Genomic DNA, 25494 nt, shown 5'->3' on the forward strand with positions numbered 1-25494 from the left:
GCAGCTCTGGCTCGGAATCAGTCCCTCCCTGGCCTGGGAACTTCCCTATGCGGCAGGTGTGGCCAAAAAAAAATAGTTCTGTTTTGAGCATGTCGGGTCCCCTGTTAGGCAGGCAAGGGGAGGAGTTGAACAGGCATCAAATACATGATTTGGGTGCTGCAGGTACAGGTCAGGGCTGGAATATAAAGTTGTGAGGATTATAGTAATAGCTTTTAGGATGATTGTTCTGAGAATAAATAAAAGAAGACCTATAAAGGTATCTGATAGGTCACAAGTACTCTGTTGACAATGACTCCTACCTTATTTAATCTTCCCAACACTCTAAAGATTCCACGTGGTCGATTTTATATTATGATTATTTTACACATGAGAGGACTGAGACAGAGAGAGGTTAATGTCCAAGCTCACACAGCTAGTAAAGATGAGAGTTTGGATTAAACCCAAGACTGCCTGACTCCAAAGCCCGTGCCCTCAGTTGCCAGGCTCTGTTGCCTCCTACTTAGTAATTCCAAATCCCACTGCCAGGGGCTGCACGCTGCCACGCCAGAGCCAGCCTGCCTCTAGCATGCTTGACCTGCTTCCCACCTTGTCCCACCACCGCTTACCCTTGATCCTGACCTCCTCCCCCCACCCGCTCAACCCCTCCCCCACTCCCTGCCCCAGCGGGTGTGATCTTAACCTCGGCCAAAGGCGGCCTCTCTTGCTGGAGATTCTGCTGAAGCTGTGAGACATCACCTGGGCTCCGAAGCCCCCAGCGTCTTGGAGAGCAGTTCTCACACTGCAGTGTGCATCTGGGACACTGCGAAGCTCACTTCAAATGCAGATTCTTGGGCCAGATTATTGGATTCAGTAGAAGCTTGAAAGCTCTGAAGGAAGATGTCTAGGGAAACACGTTTTTAGAAATGCTGCCTTTGACCCTACCAGTCCCATCAGGACTCTCTGTCCCCAGCTATGCTCAGCATAACCTCTGGTGTAGAGCTGGGGGTGCCGAGCGAGGGAAAAGAACTCTCTTTAGGGTACCGGGGGGGGGTGTTCATTTCACTGTCACTCCTTTTTTAACTCTGGTTCATTCTACTCAGCCTTGCTTTTGTTGATCTTCCTAATTGGGTAAAGTTCTATTATGATAGCCTCTCATAGGGGAACAGTGCCCTTCTCGTCTCAACACTTACAGCATTTGCCATTTTCCACTTATTGGTGTGATCATCTCTTTTCTACTTGACTCTTCGCACCAACAGAGCAGAAACCACATCTGGGTTTTGCTTGCTGTGTTGTCCTCATCTCCTGACACCTAGTAGGTCCTCCAAACATTGGCTCAGCTTCCCAATTTCCACTAGAAATATAATTACTGTGTAATCAAGCATGAACATTACCTACTTTTATGGGTTGGAGTAACATCTAACAGCTTAGAAGTGAACAGTTATTATTTTTATAATTTTTTATAGGTTCCAAACTACTGATTTGCTTTAGAAAAACAAATTTCTAAAGTGAAACCTATCTGTAAGTTGGCAGGGGTTGTATATGTGTTGCATATGCACATTTTATGCACATACACAATTAAAAAGGAAAAGAGTTTAAATTCAAAAAGTAAATCTGGGAGAATAGTGCAGTCTTGAATGAGAGCAGAACAACCTAACACCCAGACCCCAAACAAAATTATGGAAACTTCATGGACATCTGCATTCCTTCCTTACCAGAGACAGCTGCTGTTAACGCTTTTCATTGTGGTTTAGCTGCCTAGTTTTTATCTGGCAAACAACACTGGTTCTGAAGAGCAGTGCTCGGGTCACGCTGGAATGGAGTTTAATGGACTGTCGCTGCTGGGGTAAACGTCTCCAGTCTGGGTTCTGCCTTTTCCTTTGGAACCCCCCGTCGGATGCTCGGCAGAACCCCTTCGGTACAGGAGCCAGGGGACCTCCACGGGCCACACCCACGGGTCACTTCTCAAGACTGGCTTGACCTCTCTGTGGCGTTTGACGTAGGCAATTGCTCCCTTCCCCCGAAACCCTTTCTGCACTTGCCTCCAGATACTCCGCTCTTCTGATTTTCCTCCTGTTCCTTCTCGGCCTCCTCTCTGACCTCTGAATGTTAGTGCACCCGAGGGACCACTCTCTGTCTGTCTCGACGCGCTCACGCTCGTCACTTACGGGTCCCGTCCAGACTCGGGGCTTTCAGGGAGCGCTGCATACTGGCGCCTTCCCCGCTGCTTCTTCTGGCCCAGACGTTTCCCTTTTCCCCCACGTATCTTCCTCCTAATCTGTCTTTTTGTGTGGATGTTTCATACACGTTTCCCAATGAGCATGTTGTAAACTGAGGTCTGTCCTCTCCCAGGTCTTTCCCAGCTCGGCGAGCGGCGGTCCCATTCTCCGAGGTGCTTGGTCAGAACCCGTGCTGCTTCTCCCGTCTAAACCGCCAGCTTATTAGATCAGCTCTATCCGAAAACACTGTCAGAATCTATCCAAGGTCTTCTTGCTATTTCTTATCACTTTGACTGCTGCTACTCTTTCCTCGCCACGCATATCTCTCATCTGGAAAGTTCAGGAAGTAGCCTTTAAATTGGCCGCTTCTTTCCCCCACTCTCTGGCGCTTTATCTTTCATAGAGCAGATGATCCTATTAAAATGTAAGTTATATGGTACCTCACTTCTACTCATATCCTTCCAGCGACTTCTACCATCAGAGTAAAAGCTGAAGCCGTTGTACCGGTATGCAGGTTACATAGCACTACTTCTCAGTCTCTCTGCCACAAAGGAGCAGTTTTGTTTTAAATTCTAGTTTGAAGTGAGCGGATACTCTACAAAAGCATGATTAATGAATTACTACCAGGAGAACTTTCCACTCTGATTGTGGCAAGCTAACCATTATCAGATTAGCTCCCCAACTGTAAACTCCTAGAAAACGGGTCTGAATATAAGAAACACCTGTCTTCAGGAATAAGCCAGTAAATAGCATGGAACTGATCCCTGAGGGAAGGGAAACAATGGGAGCGCCCTGTGGTTGCCCAGCCTTTCCGCTGGGAGGCTTTTGCCAAGTCCCAGTGCACGAAACAGGCAGAGCAGGGCAGTCTTGCTGAGAGTAGGAGGTGGAGATTGGAGTTTGGGGAGGCTGGAATTTGCTGAGCAGAACACCAGACAGGAGGAAGTGTGCGGAGAAAGAGCTCCATAAATGTGAAGAGAGGTCCCTTGAGTCTTTGGCTGAAAACTAAGCTGTATTTGCATAGAAGAAGGTTTCACAACACCAGTAAAAGAACAACTACCTGGGAAAGAACAACTCCTGGGGATTTCAACGTGGATCAGCAGTCTGAGCTCACACAGTTGTCTGGGTTTCAGCCAACCAGAGCAGAGACATCACTGGACATTTGAAGCATTGGGGAAAGACCCCAGAAAAACCACGTCTTAGAAGCAGGATGAAAATAGCCCTAAATAAAGGCTCTCTAGATCAACACTAATGAAGCTTAACACACGCCTCAAAAGGATTGATGTGTCCACAGTAAATTAACTGATGGCCAGACTCTTTAGAGGAAGACATCAAAATCCAGAATTCAGTGATGTAATATGCAGAATTTGCACCATCCAGGGGGAAAAAAAAATTAGAAGACAGAGAAAAAAGTTGGCTCAGTGAATTCAGGATCCAGTGTTGTCAGTGCTGTGGCGCAGCCAAAAAAAAAAAAAAAAAAAAAGGAGCAGCTAGAGAAAAAAGGCATGTTACATACATGGGAAAAAGGATACGAATTCCCAGTGAATTCTCAGTAAAAACAGTGCAAGCTAGAAAATGGTATGACATCTGAAAGTGCTGAGAGAACTTAGTTTTATTCTCTCAAAAATATAGAAATATCCTATTCTTATTCACTGAAAAGGCCTAGAAGCAGTGGCAACCCCAAAACAGTGAGCACCCCAGCTCCCTGATTTGGCCTCCGAATACCCTTTCTCCGTAAAGGGAACCTGGGAGTCTTGAAAAAATGGTTGATTCCAAATATGGGGCAGGGTATATATACAACATGAGACTGGAGCATCTTATTGTGCAAATACAGAAGCTGATAAGCTCTACAGGTCAGAAGAACACAGGAGCCTGCTTCCAGGGGCTCCCACTGGTCAAAGTTAGGACAATTTGCACACCAAAAAGATGATTGCAGTGAACTGAAGCACATCAAATACATAAAAATCCGAGTTCATAATGATACTAAAAAACCAGACTCCTAGGGCACTAACTCGTTCTTCTGTTGATATTTTTAAATAGTAAGAAATAGCAACCTTTTTTTTTTTAACTTTCCTGAATGAGCTGTATTTCACAGTAAGCAAATAGATGAAATTAACAAATGCACAGAAGATGATAAATCATCATTTTGAACCCCCTCATGAAATAACGTATCTAGGCAAGAATCATCAGTAAATGCTAAAATTATTAGGTAAGAAGTTGATGGAGGAGTTTGCAATAGAGAGATGTAACCAGTAACATCTGAAGCCACTGATCAGTACTTACATGCCATTCCATTATGGGCCTCCTATTTGATTTATAAGTACCTCGTATTACATATGATGGATTCTAGCCCCTTCTTAAAAACAAAACAGAAGCAAAAACTTTCCGTCACGCATCTAGATCTGACCCCACAGTGGCTAGAGAAATAAATTAAATGACACCACAGGAAATAGTCATATCCAAAGTGTAGGATATGCTGTAAGCTAACCCGTTTTCTTCACAAAAGATAACATGGAAGAAACAGGGAAAATAAAGTACTGTTGTAGTTTAAAGACAGAAACAGGGAGTTCCTTTTGTGGCTCAGCAGGTTACTAACCTGACTAGTATCCATGAAGATGCGGGTTCGATCCTCAGCCTCGCTCAGTGGATTAAGGACCCAGCGTTGCCACAAGGTGTGGTCTAGGTCCCTGATGCAGCTGCGATTCTGCGTTGCTGGGGCTGTCACCTTGGCTGGCAACTGCAGCTCCAATTCAACCCCTAGCCTGCGAACTTCCATGTGCCGCATGTGCGGCCCTAAAAAAAGAAAAGCAAGAAGGAAAAAAAAACAAACCAGAAACATTTAATCAAATACAAACATAAAAGAAACCTATCAATCAAATGCAAAGTGTGGACTCGGTATCTTGTCTTTAATTGTAAAAGGATATTTTTTAAGATTTGAGGAAACTTTTAGGTGGACTAAGATATTAAAGAATTGTTGTTAATTTTTCTAGGTGTGGTAATGGTGTTGAGGTTATAATTTTCCCCTATCTGATATCTGTACAGGCTGAAGCAATCCCAGTGAAATAATAATCTGGGATTGCTCTGGCCACCCACTCCTGCACAAGAAGTTGGGAAAACAAAGAATAAATTAAACAAGTTGACAAAGTGTTGATTTTTGTTGAACTTTGGCAGCAGGTACTTGAAGAGTAGTCATTAAACTGCTCTTTCTATTTTGTGCGTATTTTAATGTTTCTATAGTAAAAACTTTTTTTAAAAATCGTGTGCTTAAGGACCCCCATATATCTGTGAGAGAGCCTCACTCAAATTGTATGCAACACTGTCCTACAGTTGGATATGATTCTAAGAGGTTTGGTTTAAATACCAGTTTTGTGGGAGAAAATAGAATGATGCAGAATCCTTATGGAAACAAAATGGTTTAACTGGTATCATGAGGTGACACTGGAAGCTCTTACATGTAGACAAAAGCTGTAGAAGCATTAGGGGGCCGCTTAGTGATGACACAGACCCGCTCTGCCCCAGTTTTCCTGCCAGAGGGCATTTCCTAAAAGGTGCATCCATCACAGAGCCCAGAACCTGGCCAAGACTGGTGGGCAGGGCTCCCTGGCGAGCCGCTCCTTGGTTTCTCCTTCTCAAGGGTTGTAGTGTCGGTCAGCCAAAGCCGTCTCCTAAGGGACTGCTTTTGTTGAAAGCATTTGGGAGATGTATTCCCCATGGTCTAACACTGTGTTCCATTATGCATTGTGGTTTTTTATTGTTTTCCTTATCATGATTTATTATTTTTTCTATTTTTCTTTGACGTTTGCCCATTTTAATCCGTGTTCATTTCTCGCTCTGTGTTTGTGTGATGCTGTCTTTGCCTCCGTTGTTCCTAGGTTACAGTATAGCCAGCATATACCCAGTCACTTGGCTGATGAGCATGCGCTGATAGCCTCCTATGTGGCCCGACTGCAGCACTGTGCACGGTCAGTGGTAGAGCAGCAGCGGGCGGGTGGCCCGGGGCTGATCAGAGGGAGGGAGAGCTGTGTTACCCGGGGTTACCAGCTGGAGAAAGCTCTGCATGTGGGGTTTTTCTTGAGAAGCTACCAGCTATGTTTGGCAGAGTTTAAATAATTGCTAAAGCATTAGCTTCTGAAAGAGAAGGAGCCTTGCCAAGCCTGGGCACTTACCTAAACATCCAGTCAGAGATTCTCCTTTAAAGTGGAGTTCCCTTCCTTCAGATGACACTTAAAGAGTGTGTAAACCTCAGAGAGACGTGTGGTCCCAAACATGTGTATTCACAGAGGTATTTGATGCAGTCTCCTACTGTTCATTCTTGCCTAAATAATGAAATCTTTCTGTCGACATTCAGAGTTTCACATTGATCAGTGCACCGTGGCTAATCTGGGGGCTTTGACACCATCACCTTGTTACATCTTTACATGTTGCATCTTCATCTGTTCCCCCAAATGTATCATTGTTGATTATTTAAGCCAGTGATTTTCAACTATGGTATTGGGTCACTGTCACCTGAGGGACTTTTTCCAAACTATATGTATAATACTCTTCATATTACAATAATTATATGTATTTTAATAGCCCACATACCTCTTTCCCTGGGAACTACTGTAATAGTGATTCACTATTGATATGGGAATATGACTGATTCCTCAGTGGGTTATGGTGGAAAAACACTTGATAACCCCTAACTCTAGCGGAGTTAACCCTTTAAAAGAGTTAATACCACAGCAGAAATTATCACAACGTTGTAAATCAACTGCTTCAATAAATTTTTTTTAAATGGTAAAAAAAAAAAAAAAAAAAAAAGAATTAATACAAAACAAAGTGCCGTTACATTCAGGCAGACCCAAAGCCACCCACCTAGTCCAGGCCCACACCTGCCACCATTCTGCAAGGAGAATGGCAGGTAAATTTAAATAACCTAAGGCCTCCCTCCCATTTGCATAGCAGCAGTCTCTTTGCCAAACAACCTGAGATTCTTGTTCTTAGAAAACTATAATTTATAAACTTAAACACATGAGAGAGTCTATAGCCTTCAATTTCGATCTTAGTTTTGCTCTTAACATGCCACGACTCCATAGGAAGCACTTATTCCCCATGATAATAGAAAAATAAATTAATAATCAACTTAAAATATATGTACCCGAAAAGGACTGTTTTAAGTATTATACTTCATAGCATTTCCCATGGTTTCCTCAGTATGACTGGGAGGTGTTATTATTTTTAGGCATTTACTTGTCTCTAAGGCCTTAGAGAGACTGTAGGGTTCTCCTACCTCCCGACTCTGTTTTATTGGCTTCTTCTGTAGGAAGGACGCCTGCTAACTGTGCATTGTATCACAGAGTGTCTCCTCACCCAGCAGATAATTTCTGAGCACTCTGTCCCAGCCCTTTGCTCTCTAGGGAGAGGGCTGTCTCACCCCTGGCAGGACAGTTCATTTATTATCAGTAGGTGCAGTTGTCCACATGATTAGAAGTTCCCCTGGTGAATATAGCAGCAGAGTGTTGGATGGAGACTACTGCCTGATATTTCTGCCCAGGAAGATTTGTGCTAGGTTTAGCTGAGGTCCTCAAGTTTCAAGGCTTAGGGATTAGGCTCCCTGAGCAAGCTCTGGCGGCCAGGAGCTCTGGAAGAACCTGAGGATGGCGTGAGCCCTGCATCTCTTCTTGATTTGCAGTCTAAGGAACTGGGCGTCATACCTCCTCAGAGAAGTCAGAAATTTCCTGACAGTGAAAATCAGCTCAAGCAGAAGACTAAGGAACCTTTCTAATTTCCCTCATAGTTTTCATTGACCTTAAAACATCCCATCAACATAAAGTTCTAGTTTCTGGCTGGAAAGCAGAGCCAGTTAAAGCAACCCTGTCGTCCATCCTGGGGTCTGAATGACAAACAGGATCAGCCCTCCTAAGGAGATGGAATGTGCTGGAGGAGGAGGCGCTCTTTTGCACAGAGGAACCTCTTGTGTCCCTTGCCAAAAAGCAGAGGTCAGCCAGTCTAAGTCCCACTTCTTAGGCTGCCATCATCTCCATAATAGTATCCACTCCTATTGTTAAATGTTCATTTTGTTGTTATTTTTAAAATAAAAATAGCCCTCTTATTTTAGATAAACATCTTTAAGGCACAAATATCATAATTCAGCCCTGACTTTGGGCCCTTGACCCTGAAGTATTAAAGCCGGCTGATGGTACCAGGTTCTTATTACAAGATCGTCTTTGGAGAAAATGATTACCCATGCTAGAGGCTGACACCTAAACTTACATAGCATTGAGAAGTGTCATTGACAGAAGACAGTGACAATGGCAGCATATTTTAAAAAAACCCATCCTAGAGGAAAGACCAAGTTAAGCATAAAGAGCTAGCCACAGAGATAGAAATAAAGGAAGGTAAAAAGAAAAAAAAAATCCAAGAAAGATACAGTTGGTACTGTACATGAAACGTCCCATAAATCTCTATTGATTTAACTCCATCCTTCCTGGATTCCCCTTGGTTATTATAACAAGATTTTATGAATGTTGAATTCATGTCCTTCCATTTTTTCATATTTTTTCGCATTTCGTATTTTGTCATATTGTTAAATTCCAGTCAGGGGATTTTGGAACCCCGAGAACCCGAGCCAGAGTGGAAGCAAGCCACAACAGCCATCGCCAGTCAGTTAGGCACCATCATTAGTGTTCCCTTCGAGCATCTGCCAGACTTAAACAAAGAATTAGCTAGCCCTGGTCCCGATAAATCTAGGAGTGCCCTGATACAGATAAGTAAGATGCTAAATTACAGGAGTCAGTCATAATGAGCAGAAAAATTCCAAATGAGCAGCACATAATACACAGAACTAGCCTACTGCCCAAGAACCCTTTTTCATCCAGCTACAGCACTGATATCTCACCTTTAAATTTTTGGAGTGCTGGAACTCTTATTAAGACTAATGGACTTGGAGTTCCCATCTTGGCACAGTGGAAACGAATCCGACTAGGAATCCTGAGGTTGCGGGTTCGATCCCTGGCCTCAGTGGGTTGAGGATCTGGCGTTGCCATGAGCTGTGGTGTAGGTTGCAGACACGGCTCGGATCTGGTATTGCTGTGGCTCTGGCGTAGGCCGGCAGCTGGAGCTCCGATTGGAGCTCCAGTTGGAGCCTGGTAACCTCCATATGCCGCAAGTGCGGCCCTAAAAGGCAAAAACAAAACAAAACAAAAGAGTAGCAGACTTGATTCATTCACTCTAAGATGGGGCTACGGTTGTAGAACAAGCATGCGAAAAGAAGAGGAAGAGGCCTTGAAGGAGGATGTTCACCCCCCTGGAATCCTCCAGCCTTGCCGTGTTGTGAGGCTGCCCGACCCTGGGTCCCTCGGGGTCGTTCAGCCAGTGTTAAACGTACTCTTCCTCAGCCCTCTGTGTTCAAGAATGCCTTGCTTTTTCTTGGTCTTTTTGCATCTAAGACCTCTATGTAAATGTCGTGAGGTTTTTTTTAAAAAAACAATTGATTAGAAATTGACCTCTCAGATTTGTAGATGCCCAGGCTTTTCTCAGCCCTTGCCTTCAAAAAGAAGTGCCCCCTCTGAAGGGGTGGGAGCAGTGGGGATATGCCACTGAAGAGAAGTGATATGCGTGGCCTCATCCTTTCTCCAAATCTCCTTTGTCTCAGAAGACCTTGGGATCTATGACTCGGGTCTCCGTTGCTTCTGTTACCATTGTTTTTCACAGGCGTTTCTCTCATCTGTTCTTTCTGAGAAAGAAGCGAGGGTAGGGAATGTTTCATAGATACCTGTTGAATGTTTATCTCCTTGGCAGTGTCCTGGACAGTCCTAGCCGGCTGGACGAGGAACACCGGCTTATAGCTCGCTATGCTGCCCGGCTGGCTGCAGAGGCAGGAAACGTGGTGAGTAAATAGGGGTTCTAATAGAGTCGCAGAAATCTGCATTACTTGAACATACAGATGGTAGGGCGATGGTAAACATGAAACTCGGAAGACTGGATACCCCAGTGACAGGAGGAGGGGAATGGGTTTAGGGGAGGGATTAAAGTGGCCTTTAATATTACAGTATTCTCTCTCTCTCTTTTTTTGTTTTGTTTTGTTTTGCTTTTTAGGGCTGAAGCCTCGGCATATGGAGGTTCCCAGGCTAGGAGTCGAATCAGAGCTGTAGCCGCCAGCTTACATCAGAGCCACAGCAACACGGTATCCGAGCCACATCTGCAACCTACACCACAGCTCATGGCAATGCCGGATCCTTAACCCACTGAGTAAGGCCAGGGATGGAACCTGCATCCTCATGGATGCTAGTCAGATTCATTAACCGCTGAGCCATAAGGGGAACTCCTACAGTATCCTCTTTCTTGTTAAAAAAGAAAATGAGTCAATGAAAGAAAATCAAAGAACCAGAATTGGGTTATTTAAAAAGATCACTAAAATTTATAAGACCTTAGGGAGTTCCCGTTGTGGCTCAGGGGGTTAAGAACCCAACTAGTATCCATGAAGATATGGATTTGATCCCTGGCCTAACTCAGTGAGTTAAGAATCCAGGGTTGCTGCAAGTTGCATTGTAGGTCGTGGATGTGGCTCAGATCTGGTGTTGCTGTGACTGTGGTGTAAGCCAGAGGCAATGACTCCAATTCATCCCCTAGCCTGGGAACTTCCATATGCCACAGGTACAGCCCTAAAAAGACAAAAAAAAAAAAAAAATTAATAAGCCCCCAGAAATCCTGATCAAGAAAAAAGGAAAGGGGATGTGGAGAAAAGGGAACCCTCATACACTGTTGGTGGGAATGTAAATTTCACTGTGGAAAACAGTGTAGAGCTTCCTTAAAAAACTAAAAATAGGAGTTCCTGTCGTGGCGCAGTGGTTAACGAATCTGACTAGGAACCATAAGGCTGCGAGTTCGGTCCCTGCCCTTGCTCAATGAGTTAACGATCCGGCGTTGCTGTGAGCTGTGGTGTAGGTTGCAGACCCGGCTTGGATCCCGCGTTGCTGTGGCTCTGGTGTAGGCCAGTGGCTACAGCTCTGATTCGACCCCTAGCCTGGGAACCTCCATATGCCGCGGGAGCGGCCCAAGGAATAGCAAAAAGACAAAAAAAAAAAAGAAATATCATGTGATCCAGTGGTTCCACTCCTGGGTATATAACCAGAAAAATATGAAAACACTAATTCAAAAAGATACATACACCCTAGTGTTCATAGCAGCACTGTTTATAATAGCCAAGACATGGCAGCAACCTAAGTGCCCACCAACAGAAGACTGGATTAAGAAGATGTGAGATGTGTGTGTGTGTGTATGAAATGTTGTTTGCAACAATATGGATGGACCTAGAGAATATCATGAACAATTTTTTTTGCCAATAAATTTGATAACCTAGATGAAATAGATTTCTTGAAAGACGCAAATTAGCAAAACTGACATAAGAACAAATAGAAAATCTAAATAGTCCTAAATCTGTTAAATTGAATTCATCAACTTCAAAAACTCTAAGCTCAGATGGCTTAACTGGTGAATACTGTCATGTGTTTAAGGAAGGGTAATAACAGTCTGGCACAAACTTTCAGAAAATAGAGAAAGAAGGAATGCTTTCCAAGTCATTTTATCAGACCATTATATCCCAACACCAAAACAGTACAGGGACATTACGGGAGAAGAAAGTCGATGACGTTCTGCCATGAACACAGATGCGAAAATCCCAAAGAAAATAATGAGGAAATTGAATCCAGCAATATGTGAAAAGGATAGCACTCCATCATCAAATGAGATTTATCCTTGGAATGCAAATTTATTTAACACATGAAAGTCAGCCAATGTAATTCACCATATTATCAATTTACTTACGAAAACTATACTATTTCAATAGATGCAGAAAAGAATTTGGCAAAATACCATGCCCATTTTTAATAAAACTTCTTAATACTATAGGAACAGAAGAAATTTCTTTAACCTGATAAAGACACCTATAAAAACCCTGAAGCTAATATGACACTTAGAGTTTAAATTTTGGAATATTTCCCCATGTCTCCTCCTACCACCTGTATTCACAATTGTACTGGAGAAAAGGGGTATAAAATGGCAAATTTTCCCAAATTGCTCTTTTTTTTTTTTTTGGTCTTTTTAGGGCTATACCCTCGGCATATGGAGGTTCCCAGGCTAGGGATCAAATCGGAGCTGTAGCCGCTGGCCTACACCACAGCCACAGCAACGCGGGATCCAAGCCGCGTCTGCAGCCTACACCACAGCTCATGGCAACACCGGATCCTTAACCCACTGAGCAAGGGCAGGGACCGAACCCGCAACCTCATGGTTCCTAGTCGGATTCGCTAACCACTGAGCCCAAATTGTTCTTTAAATTCAATACCAATCAAAATTTCAAAAAAAATTTTTTTTGCAGAAATTGGCCAACTAATTTTCAGATATATTTAGAAAACCAAAACAGTCTTGGAAAAGGGCAGAGTTGGAGGATTCAACCCTACTTGACATCAAGACCTACTCTGAAGTCACAATAATCAAGAAGGTGTGGTATTGGTGAAAGGATAAGCAAATCATCCGTAACATAGACACACATATAGTCAAGCAACTTTCAACAAGACACAAAAGCAATTCAGTTGGGAAAGGAAAATGTTTTTAACAAATGCTGCTGGAACAACTCTTTATCTCTATATGAAAAGAAAGAACCTCTACCCCCACCTCACACCATACATAGAGACCAATCTAAGCATTAACACTAAACCCTAAAACTATTAAAAGAAAACACAGGGAGTTCCCGTCATGGCGCAGTGGTTAACGAATCCGACTAGGAACCATGAGGTTGCGGGTTCGATCCCTGCCCTTGCTCAGTGGGTTAACGATCCGGTGTTGCTGTGAGCTGTGGTGTAGGTTGCAGACGCGGCTCGGATCCCCCATTGCTATGGCTCTGGCGGAGGCCGGTGGCTACAGCCCCGATTAGACCCCTAGCCTGGGAACCTCCATATGCCGTGGGAGCGGCCCTAGAAAAGGCAAAAAGACAAAAAAAAAAGAAAGCACAGGAGTTCACACTGTGGCTCACTGGTAGCGAACCCAACTAGTATCCAGGAGGATAAAGCTTTGATCCCTGGCCTCACTCAGTGGGTTAAGGATCCAGCGTTGCCCTGAACTGCGGTGTAGGTCACAGATGCAGCTCGAATCTGGTGGTGTTGTGGCTGTGACATAGGACAGACAACAGCTGCAGCTCCAGTTTGACCTCTAGCCCGAGAACTTTCAATGCCGCAGGTGCAGCCCTAAAAAAGAAAAAGAAAACGTAGAAAAATATCTTCATGACCTCAGAGCAGGCAAAGATTTCTCAGAGAGGTTATGGAGATCACAAACCATTAGGTCCAGTGTTGTTCTGGAGTGAAATTAGACTGGACAGGCAGGCCAGATCTTGCAGGACAGTATTCTATAGTGTATTGGTTTTAGAAATGTATACTAATTGATGTTTACTTCATCATAGAGAAATAAAGAATTTTGCTTTGTTTCTCTCTCAAAAAGTAATCTATCCCTTTGGATTTGTTTAGATCCAAAGACTAATATTAAGTCATACATCTGATTCTAACATTACAACTCTAAAGGTTAGTGAAATGGAACAGAATAGGGTGGGGGGGAGTCTAAGAAAAAGGCTAGTTTAATTAGTTAAACCTAAACATGCTCTCAATCTGTCATAGATATTCAAGTTATTTTAGAAATTAAAATTTTATAAATGAAATTAAACTTTTTGAGATAGGATAGCATCGTGGTTGAATTTTTTAAATTAGGTGTACTTATTGTCATTATATAGTCTTACTGACTTTTCAGAGTATTTTTTAAATTTTGTAAATAAAAGCTCCAAAGCCATTCGACCCTGAAAAGGAGCTCCTAGTACCCCTTCACTGCAAACAAGATAAATCTATTTACACCTGATAATTTCTGATGCCAGTTCTCTAATTCATGTGAAAATGATAATTGTTAGAAGAGTCTTAAGGCTAAATACTGATATGATCCCTTTCATCTTCAGTTTATTTTCCAAAGTGTAGTTTCTTATAAATATTGGGTCTCTCAGGAAGGATTCTTCTTGACTAGATTTCTGTTAAACAGAAGACTTGTAATCTGCTAATCTCCTACTGATACAAGTGCTTTGCATAAAGTGGGTGTAGTGCTCAAAAGAATGTATTTATAGCCTGCTAGATAGGCTTTGTATTGATTTAAAAAAAAAAAAAAAAAAAAACCTTCCACAAAGACCATTAAATCATTTTAACAGCCAGCATTATACCCTATAGAATGCTGCAGCTTCAGATTCTCACACCTTCCCTGGGTTCAGACAGGGCCAGTGAAACCTCTTCAGGCTGACCCTCAAATAAAGAAATTGTAGGTGCTTTGATGCTAGTTTGTTTTCCTGAAGTGCCAAATTCCTTTTTTAAAAAACAAAAACCAAAACTACAGTGTGTGACGAATCATAGTAATAATAGCAAATCGTCACATTTCATCAGAAACATCACTAGCATTAGATGCAATTGGATTTTTTTTTGGTATATTTTTAAAGTTTTTTTTTTCTTTATGAAAAAATTAAAAACTCATTATGGACAACACCGAAAAAGGTGTAAAGAAAGGGAACCCATTGTTCATTGTGATACTACCTAACATTTACACACTTTGTGAGATTTTCTCACATAGCCCAGACCTAGACGTCACAGCCCATCCAGTCAACTGTTCCACCCATGCACCATTTCAGAAATAGCCTTTTGGCTTCCTGGAATTAAAGATCAACAGTATTTTCATGTGGTGTTTTGAACACATTTAGTGACTTAAAATGCCTGTGAAACAGTCATTGTCAAACCTGGCTGCATATTATAATCTGGTGTGCAGCATGTAAAGAATATATAGAATCTTGGCTTTGCCTCAGACCTACTGAGTCAGAGCCTCTGGGTTTAGTAGGGTCCATTGGTTTTAATTTAAAAAAGAAAAGGGAAAAAAACCTTTTCAATCTTGTGATTTACAGCTAGCTTGGGAACCAGTGCCCTAAAATACATGCCTGGGTTTTTGAGCGAGAGGAGAGAGATATTAATAACCCATAGCCCTCTAGTTAGTCTAAGCAGCTTGAGCTGTTGGGAAGACTGCCCCTAGGATACAGCGGAAGTCTAGCTGATATCAAGCACGTCTCTGTGGAAATCATCCTGCCAAGTTCATACCGAAGGGAAACTTCCAGTCTCTTTTTAAGAGGTTCCAGAAATGTATGGTTCCGGTTACGGTTTGCCAACTGTGTTGGCTTTCCTTGGTTTATAATATTTGCCCACTTTTATTCAGTGGGGTCTTCACTTACATTTTTTAAATGAGTTTTATTTTTTTCCATTAGAGTTGGTTTACAGTGTTCTGTTAGTTTTCTACCGTATAGCATAGTGACCCAGTCACTCATACATATATATACTTTCTTTTTCTCACATTATCCTCCATCACATGCCATCCTAAGTGACTGGCTACAGTTCCCAGGGCTGTACAGCAGGGCTCGGTGGAGTCTTATTTCTTGTGTTTTTCAGATGTGTCTCCATCTCATTAAAGGTGATGGGGCTCAGTGGGATGACCTAAACCCGAGAGAATACTAGTGTGACAGAGGAAGGGATGCTCTTCCCATCTCTTTCCATAAATACTCCCATTTTATAGACAAGAAAAGAAAAGTACATAGTAATATGAAGTGTTTCAAGGTTTACACAGCAAGTAAATAGCAAACCCTAGGATTCCTAACGGGTCTACCTACTTCCATTCTTACCGCACTATGAGAAATCCTCCATTCAGTAGCCCAAGTAGTGTTTGTGTTTAACAAACTTTACATTATATGTTTTAGATCTGCAGAAGAATTATGAAGCTAGTACAGAGAGTTTCCATACAGCTCATGTTCCGTTTCCCGTGTTATTAGCATCTTCTTAGTCTAGCGTGTTTCTTGCAATAAATGAGCCAATACCAATACATTATTATTAACTAAAATCCATACTTTATTCAGATTTCATTCGTGTTTACCTAATATCTTTTTTCTGTTTGAGGGTTCCAGCCAAGATACCACATTACATTTACTTGTTGTGTCTCCTGAGGCTCCTCTGGTCCATGACAGTTTCTCGACTTTCCTTGGGTTTTTTGTTTGTTTGTTTGTTTTTAATTCATTGAAATATAGTCGATTTAGGAGTTCCCATCATGGCTCGGTGGGTTAAGAACCCAACATAGTGTTCATGAGTATGCGGGTTTAATCCCTGGCCCAGCTCAGTGGATTAAGGACCCAGCATTGCCACAAGCTGCGGCAAAAGTCACAGATGCGGCCTGGATTCCACATTGCTATCGCTGTGGTGTAGGCCGGCAGCCGTTGCTCTGATTCGACCCCGAGCCTGAGAACTTCCATATGCCGCAGGTGCAGCCCTAAAAAACAAGAAAGAAAGAGAGAGAGGGAGGGAGAAAGGAAGTCAATTTATAATTTTGTGTTGGTGTCAGGTGAAAGGCAAGGTGATTGTATGTTTTTAAGATTATTTTCCATTAGAGGTTATTACTGACTTTGTTTTTGAGGACCTTGCGGTTTTGAGGAATGTCCCTTCATTGGGAATTAGGATTTGTCATCCTCATGATTAGACTGGGGTTATGGGTTTGGGGGAGGAAGAAATGAGTGCCCTTTGCCTCCGGTCACATCACACGCACATCACTTATCACCGTCTGCCGACCTTGATCACCTGGCTGAGGAAGCACTTGTCAGGTTTCTCCGACGCAAAGTTACTCTTTTGTCCTTTTGCTACACTCTCCTCTTTGGAAGGAAGTCACTGTGGACGGACCACACTTAAGGAAAGGGGAGCTGGGCTCCACCTCCTCAAGGGCAGAGTATGTACGTATGTTATTTGTGATTGATTCCTTGTTTCCCTGTTCAGAATCCTGCAGTGGCTTCACACCACGTTCATAATGATGTGAAAACCCCTTTCTATGACTAAAAGGTCCTTTATGCTCTGAGTTTTCCCAATTTATCACCCACCCCTGGCCCACAGCTCGCCTCCCTCCGTCAGTACTGACCAGAACACACCAACCTGGAGTACCTGTGGGCCTTTGCCCATCTTTCTGCCCAGCAGGTCCAACCTCCAAACCTTCACCTGGTTTGTTTTCTCATTTCACTGAATCTTTCATAACCACCTCATTAAAAAAGTCTTCTAAGTTTATTCTGTTTCATTACCCTATATTTCTTCATCAAATTTATCACTACTGATATTGTTGTTGTTTCTTTTTTTATCTTTCTTTCCCAATGTAATGTAAGCTACGTCAGGATGGGGGCTGTATCTATGCACTAATGCCTCCCTAGTTTCTGGAACAGTGTTTTAGCACATAGTAAGTACTCAGGAAATATTTGCTTGGCCTAATGAAAGAAGCACCTCTTGAAAGAAATCATCTTTTAGGTCTCTTCTGGAAAAGGTATTCTATGTCTGGAGTTCCCATTGTGGCTCAGCAGATTAAGGATCCGACTAGCATCCATGAGGATGTGAGTTCGATCCCTGGCTTTGCTCAGTGGGCTAAGGTTCCGGTATTGCTGTAAGCTGCTGTGTAGGTCGCAGATGCGACTCAGATCTGGCGTTGCCGTGGCTGCAGCTCCAATTTACCCCCTAGCCTGAGAACTCCCCTATGCTGTGGGTTCAGCCCTAAAAAAAAATAAAAATAAAAAGTGTTCAGTGTCTTTATAGACTAATCATTCCCTCTGTCTTCAGTGTCCTGGAGGCATGTTAGTAATGAATATCTTTTTTTTTTTTTTTTCTTGAGGGATACTGTGGTATCTAAGATAATCAATAAATAAAATCCTCCATTCCTCTGTTATTTAAGGTACACATGACTGTGTTTGAAGTGTGTCTGGGTGAAATAAGCTGCTATTCAGCTCTCCGTACGGGGGGCTCCCCTGTTGTTGCATCTGGGTGTAGGAGCTAGGACGCAGGCTGCTCCAGGTAGAAGCACCGACTAAGACTTTGACTCTTCTTCCACCTCTGCTTCTTTGTGTTTGAATAACAGTGCTTCTTGGTGGCAAAAAATCTAGCCTGCTTAGGAGTCACTATGGATAATAATTATTGATTCCTGTATTAACCTCCTCTTTGAAGGATGCTTCAGCATTGCCGTCAGACACGCAAACTAAAAAGACGCTTTAGAAATTTCCAGTGAAATACTACAGGGTTTTCCTTTGTTCGCTTATCATCATAAGAAGCAAATTCCTTTCAGAGTTGCTTTCCTCATCCATAATTTTCCCTGGTCCCACTCTCCTAAGGAGTCATTCGTTTTAACTCCAGTTTTCAGGAATTGTAAATCTGTATTCACAGCCGTTTCGGTCTCAGGCAAGCTCTGAGGTTCAACTCAGGCTTTCACAAGACTCTGAGTAGAATATAGAAAATTTACTCAACTAGCTGCTGGTCTTCTCTTCTCTGGAGAAAGAAAAATCACTTCTTTTTCTTTTAAAAAAGAGAAATATAAATAACCTTACAGGGACCTGCTGTGTAGCACAGGGAATTATACTGTATAACTGAGACTAACATAACATTGTAATCAACTGTATTGCAATAAAAATCTTTTTTAAAGAAAAATGTTTAAGAGTTCCCGTCATGGCGCAGCAGAAATGGATCTGACTAGGAACGATGAGGTTGTGGGTTCCATCCCCAGTGTCGTTCAGTGGGTTAAGGATCCGGCGTTGCCGTGAGCTGTGGTGCAGGTTGCAGGTGTGGCTTGGATCTGGTGTTGCTGTGGCTGGGGTGTAGGCTGGCAGCGATAGCTCCAATTAGATCCCCTAGCCTGGGAACCTCCATATGCCACAGGTGCGGCCCTAAAAAGCAAAAAATAAAAAAATAAAAAATAAAGAAAAATATTTCATAATTGGTAAAAAGTCTCCCATCCAGATTTGCTGTGCCGATCTGCACCTGTTTATTTAGGAAATTCCACGTGAGAAGAATCATGTATTGCATCGTTAAGCTCTAGGTAGGAAACAAGGTTTCTGCCTCATCATAAATCATGTTTTGAACAGAACCAAAGATACATGAAGTGAAACCTAACCAGCCAAGAGCCTTCATTAAGGCTCCACTTAACCAGCTTCCATTCTGGTTAATCAATAAAAGGGAAAATGCCACCTAGTCATCCATTTTCCTATCTTGTGTTGATTGGCTTCCATATTCTCAAAGGAGGGAACAGGGGTCAGAAACATCAGTGGATATGCAAATCAAAATCACAATAATTTTTCCATTTTTCCAGAGAAGATGTGTAGACAGCCAATAAGCACATGAAAATATGCTCAACGTGTTAGTCATTGGGGAAACACAAGTCAAATTCACAATGAAATGCCATTTGCCTACTCACAAGGATCACTGTGATCAAAAACAGGGGCAGTACCGACTGTTGGCAAGAATGTGGGGGAAAATGGACCCCCTTTATGTAGCTAGTGGGAATGTAAAATAGTACAGCCTCATGGGAACACCGATTTGCAGATCCTCAAAAGGCAGTTACTCTATGACCCAGCGATTCCACTCTTAGATAAATATATCCAAGGAGTTCCCGTCGTGGCGCAGTGGTTAACGAATCCGACTGGGAACCATGAGGTTGCGGGTTCGGTCCCTGCCCTTGCTCAGTGGGTTGACGATCCGGCGTTGCCGTGAGCTGTGGTGTAGGTGGCAGACGCGGCTCGGATCCTGCGTTGCTGTGGCTCTGGCGTAGGCCGGTGGCTACAGCTCCGATTGGACCCCTAGCCTGGGAACCCCCATATGCCGAGGGAGCAGCCCAAGAAATGGCAACAACAACAACAACAAAAGACAAAAGACAAAAAAAAAAAAAAAAAATATATATATATATATATATATATATATCTCCAAGAAAAATGCAAGCATGTCTAGATACAGAAACGTGTCCAGAAATGCTCATTAGCAGCATTATTCAAAATAGTGCCCCCCCCCGCAAATGGGAGCAACTCTGATGTCCATCACCTGTTGGATGGATGAACAAAACACGGTATATCCATATGGTGGACTGTCATTCAGCCCTAAAAGCGAGTGGAGTGCTGGCACACATGCCACAACATGAATGAACCTTGAAAACATTTACTAAGTGAAAGAAGCCGTACATAAAAGACCTGATCGCATAGTGCCTGATTCCATGTGTCTGAACTGTCCAGAACAGGCAAACCCATAGATACAGGAGGTAGGTTAGTAGTTGTCAGGAGGTAGAGAAGGGGGAAATGGGGGGTTACGGTGGGTTTCTTTTTGAAGTGTTAAAAATGCCCTGGAATTAGATAGTGATGAAGCAGCCTCATAAATATAGTTTAAAACCACTGAATTGTATACTTTAAAAGGATAGATTTATGGCATGTAAATTATATCTAAATTTAAAAAAGTAATAAAACCCCACAATTAGGTACTTCACACTACTAGAATGGTGAAAACCAAAAGGACAGTGGCAGTTATTGGCAAGGATGTGGAGAAATTGGAACCCTCATTCGTTGTTGGTGGGATTGTAACATGGTTCAGCCACTTTGGAAAACAGTTTGATACTTTCCCCAAATGTTAAATACAAAGTTACCATATAACTCAGAAATTCTACTCTTAGTTTCCATCGTGGCGTGGCGTGGCAGAAACGAATCCGACTGGGAACCATGAGGTTTCGGGTTCGATCCCTGGCCTTGCTCAGTGGGTTGAGGATCCGGCATTGCCTGTGTAGGTCGCAGATGCGGCTCGGATCTGGCGTTGCTGTGGCTCTGGTGCAGGCTGGCAGCTGTAGCTCCAACTAGCCCCCTAGCCTGAGAACCTTCATATGCCACAGGTGCGGCCCTAAAAAGACCTAAATAAATAAATAAATAAAAAGGAAAGAAATTCCACTCTTAGGTATTTATCCAAGAGAGATGAAAATACACATCAGTGCGAAGACTTGTAAATGAGAGTTCAGAGAAGCTTCATTTGTAATAACCAAAAGCTGGAAACAGTGGCATACTCTTCAGCAGTAAATGAGAAGAAACTCCTACTAGTTAAACAGCAAGGTCCTACAGCATAGCACAGGGAACTATATTCAATATTCTGTAACATACCATAATGGAAAAGAATATATATATATATATATATATATATATATTCATAACTGAATCACTTTGCTGTACAGCAGGATTTCACACAACATTGTAAAGCAACTATATTTCAATAAAAAATAAATTAGTAAAAGGAAGAAACTCCTGATTCATGAAACAACATGGATGAACCCCAGAAACATCATGCTAAGTAGAAGCCAGGAACTAAAGACTGCGTGTTGTATGATCCATTTATATGAAGTTTCTAGAAAAGGCAAAACTGTAGACAGCAGATCAGTGGTTGCCTGCGGTTGGGGATGGGAGTAGTAGTTGATTACAAACTGGCATGAGGGAATTTCTGTGGTGATCAAAAATGTTCTAAAACTGGACTGTGGTGATTGGTTTGCACAACTGTTTAAATTTACTAAGATTCATTGAATTGTACCCTTAAAATGGGTGGATTTTATGGTATGTAAATTATACCTCAAAAATCTGTTTTTAAAAAATCAGCAGACCATCTGGGGCTCTGGTTATATTTGAATCAGAAAGAAAAAAAACTTTCTTCTTCCTCACTCTAGACCCGTCCTCCCACTGACTTGAGCTTTAACTTTGATGCCAACAAACAACAAAGGCAGCTTATTGCAGAGCTGGAAAATAAAAACAGGTAAGAACGCAGAGGTCAGCCAGTTTCTGAGACCCAAGGGTATCACGTGAGTATCTGATTCTCATTCCTTGCGGACCGGATGGGGGTTGACCGCAAAGGAAGAGCCCACCTCAGTGAAAATAGGGCAGCTCAAGTCTGGTACGTGCCCTGGGCACTGAAGTGTATCTGCGTCCGGCTCCCTCTGGCCAACCGCACCCTGCTCCCGTGCCCGCAGGTGGATTCTTTCCCCACCCACGGGTATGGTCCCTCTCAAGGTTCCCTTCTCCACTCTACTCCCAGGAGCCTTTGCTCCATCCTGTCGTCTTGTCCTGGCTCATGATGCTGCCCGCCACTGTCTGGTCTCTCACTGAGAAGCTCTTTACAGGCGTGGAGACCGGTCAGCACACTGTCATGCACTGGACAGGCAGAAGCCAGGATAAGGAGATTGGATGTAACATATAACAGGCATGGTCCCCGGGGGGGAGGGCTGGGGCAAGGCCCTGAGGGGTCAGGAACAGAAGGGAGACGGAGGAGGAAGCACAAGACCTGCCTTAGAATATTGTGAGGGTTGTTTTTTTTTTTTTTTTCCATTCCCCTGGAGAGGAACAGAGTATTCTAGTTGTCATTTTTCTTCTGTGGAGATTTTTTTAAGTTTTTAAGAGGATTTGTGGAGTTCCCGTCATGGCTCAGCAGAAAGGAATCTATCTGCCTGGCATCCATGAGGACGCAGGTTTGATCCCTGACCTTGCTCCATGGGTTAAGGATCCTGCATTGCTGTGGCTGTGGTGTAAGCCGGCAGCTACAGCTCTGATTCAGCCCCTACCCTGGGAACCTCCACATGCTGCAGGTGCGGTCCTAAAAAGACCAAAAAAAAAAAAAGAGGATTTGTATGATTTTCTCACCCACAAAGGATTGCATCCAGTGCAGCAGTTTTAAGAAGGTGTCCATTTCGCATCTTGGTTATGCAGAAGCAGTCAGAACAAGATTGACAGAGGCAGCTCTACTAGAACAAAAACTTCCAGCGGGGGGGGGGGCGGGGGAGGGGGGAGATGGGAAGCGCCACACAGCCACCTCTTTCCCATCCGTCCTCTCTAGAGAGATCCTGCAGGAGATTCAGCGTCTTCGTCTGGAGCACGAGCAGGCCTCCCAGCCCACCCCCGAGAAGGCCCAGCAGAACCCCACGCTGCTGGCAGAGCTGCGGCTGCTGAGGTGAGTAGGGCTACTGCACCCCTGTGCCCAGATTCTTATCTGCTGTGGTAGGAATTGGTCCCTTGGAAACCGACCTAGTGGTCTGTTTATCAGTACAGCTGATCACGTTAGAACAAACAGCTGAAGCATCCCACTCGCTCTGTTCCTGCTTCCGATGCTTGGGTTCCTTTATTAATCACTCTGGGAGCTCCTGCCTTCGTTCCAGCACCAGATAAACAGCAGCCTCCAGCTCCACGGCAGGCCAGGCAGTGTTTATACGTCCATGCTTGCTTTTAAAAGACCATTGTGCTGCACTCAATCTTCTTATCTTGCAAGTTAGACTGACTTTAGAGACTCTGGGCCAGAATAATGTTCTCCGCGTCCTTCGAGTGTCTTCTCCCTTCACAGGGAAAGGGTGCATCCTGCACACGTCCTCTGAGATGTGAAATCAAGGAGGACCCCGCTGCCTCGTGGCTGTGGTACCTTCCCACTTCACCGTAAATATAAACTGTCTCAAGGATCCAGAGGCTAAGGACGCGGGAGCTGGATGAGAGCTGAGAGCAGCCTCCGCTCCCACTCGGTGGGTGCCGTTTCGAGGGCACGAGGAGCTCTTGCAGCAGGCCGGAACACGAGCCTGATCCGAGCAGAGTTATGAGGGTCTGATTTCCTGTCAGTCTTAGCAAGAGGTGTGTATGCTCTTCTGTAAGGGAGGACACTATGGAAACAAAGTGAGCCCCTTGATTCTCAGCAGGCCTCTTAATTTCCCAACAGTGGGTTCTGTTTGGGTTTGATGTCCCATCGTTGATTTTTAGTGTGCGTGCATCTGGGATTCTGCACGGCTGAATATCCATCCGTTCTTCGTTCTTCCTTTGGTTTAGGTCATTTAGCTTCCCAACCATGAGTTCTTCTCGTAGAGAATGGAGATTATTGTTTTTCTGTAACTATCCTTTTGTTTAGATCTGTGTCATAAAGAATTTAAACTGGGCAGATGAAAATCATTAGAGATACAGAGAGTCTCATTCTCCTAAAAGTTCATTTTAGTTTCTAAATTTACTTGGGCTAAGGTTTTGCTTTCTCCGGGTCCACGGTCCCATCTCTGGGGTATCAGCACCCTGGTGTCACCCTCGGAAGGACAAAACCTGCTGACTCAGGTGGAGCAGACTCGGAGCTGTCAGCGTAAGACGCAGCTCAGGCCGAGTGATTATTTTGTATCTAGAAAAGCAAAAAACTCATCCTTGAGTTTTAACTGTCGCTGGACCTGGGATTGCTAACAGTGCTTCTTTATGCTACAGGGATTGTAGGTTTAGTAGGCAAAGGGCTGAATCCAGCGATATGACATAAGGCAGTTAGAAACAGGAATATACAAGTCCAAGAAGGGGCTAAATCCTGAGAAATCAGAAAGTAGTTAATCTCAAAAGCAGCTTCTATATCACTGAAAAAAAAAAGGGACTGTTTAATAAGTGTGCTCGATCAACAGGTCATGCATAAGGACAAACATATTCACTTTCTTCCTCACACTATATACCAAAAACACTACCAGATGGATTAAACATGGAGACAGAACCATAAAAACTCCTAGAAGAAAACATAGAATTTCTTTAGGATTTCGGAATCAAAAATCATTTTTCAGAATTACCGGTCATGAAAGAAGCTGATAAATTCATCGATATTAATATTAGGAACTTTTGTTTATCACAGACATGTAAAGGGCAAGATTTGTGTATGGGTTCTGACCTCCTTCTGGTTTTGATCAATAGACATGAATCCAGGAACTGCCACTTCCCATCTAGTGAAATAAAACAAGATAGAGAACTTGTCCGTAGGGTTAGTGGTTAGGCATCCTGGTCACTAAGATTGTCTTTTCTCCCTTTACTGTTTGTTTGTTTGGTTGGTTGTGTTTTGGGGTTTTTTTTGTTTGTTTGTTTGTTTTTTGGTCTTTTTAGGGCCGCACCCACAGCACATGGAGGTTCCCGGGCTAGGGGTCTAATCAGAGCTGTAACTGCTGGCCTACACCAGAGCCATAGCAAAGCCAGATCCGAGCCTCATCTTCGACCTACACCACAGCTCACAGCAACGCTAGATCCTTAACCCACTGAGCACGGCCAGGGATCGAACCCACAACCTCATGATTCCTAGTCGGATTCGTTAACCACTGAGCCACGACGGGAACTGCCCCTTTACTGTTTTTAAATGGTGTATTTGTTACAATAATAATAATATGTATGGCAAACATGTAAGATATGAAGCATAATGTTAAAATGAATACCCAGGAACCCACATCCTACCTGAGAATTCATCTATTGCTAAAATCCTGTCATCTGTAGAAGTGCCCCCCTCCAACCCCACTTCCCCCCAGAGCCAACCTCTATCTAGAATTTGGTTTATCATTCCCTTGCTTTTTAAACAGTATTGTCAAATATGTGTGTATACCTACATAATAAAGTGTCTAGTTTTCTTTTGGTTGTGTTTTGGGGCTTTAT

General features: G+C 43.2%; 1 protein-coding gene across 28 annotated transcripts in view; it reads left to right on the top strand.

Moving 5' to 3' along the window:
• DTNB (dystrobrevin beta) overlaps positions 1-25494 on the top strand; it is a 247849-nt gene that overhangs the window by 179047 nt on the left and 43308 nt on the right. For 21 of the 28 annotated variants that reach the window (XR_002342817.1, XR_002342816.1, XM_021087742.1 and 18 more), the window contains 4 exons: positions 6065-6154; positions 9975-10062; positions 21762-21847; positions 22922-23035. Coding sequence is in view for 25 of the 28 variants with exons in the window: in XM_021087742.1 (XP_020943401.1) it covers positions 6065-6154; positions 9975-10062; positions 21762-21847; positions 22922-23035 (378 nt within the window). In the remaining 3 variants the exon portion in view is untranslated. The remainder of the gene's footprint in view (positions 1-6064; positions 6155-9974; positions 10063-21761; positions 21848-22921; positions 23036-25494) is intronic. The other 7 variants (XR_002342818.1, XM_021087751.1, XM_021087754.1 and 4 more) reach the window with 1 other exon arrangement.

This window comes from Sus scrofa, chromosome 3 (assembly GCF_000003025.6).
Source record: "Sus scrofa isolate TJ Tabasco breed Duroc chromosome 3, Sscrofa11.1, whole genome shotgun sequence".
Classification (NCBI taxonomy): Eukaryota; Metazoa; Chordata; class Mammalia; order Artiodactyla; family Suidae; genus Sus; species Sus scrofa.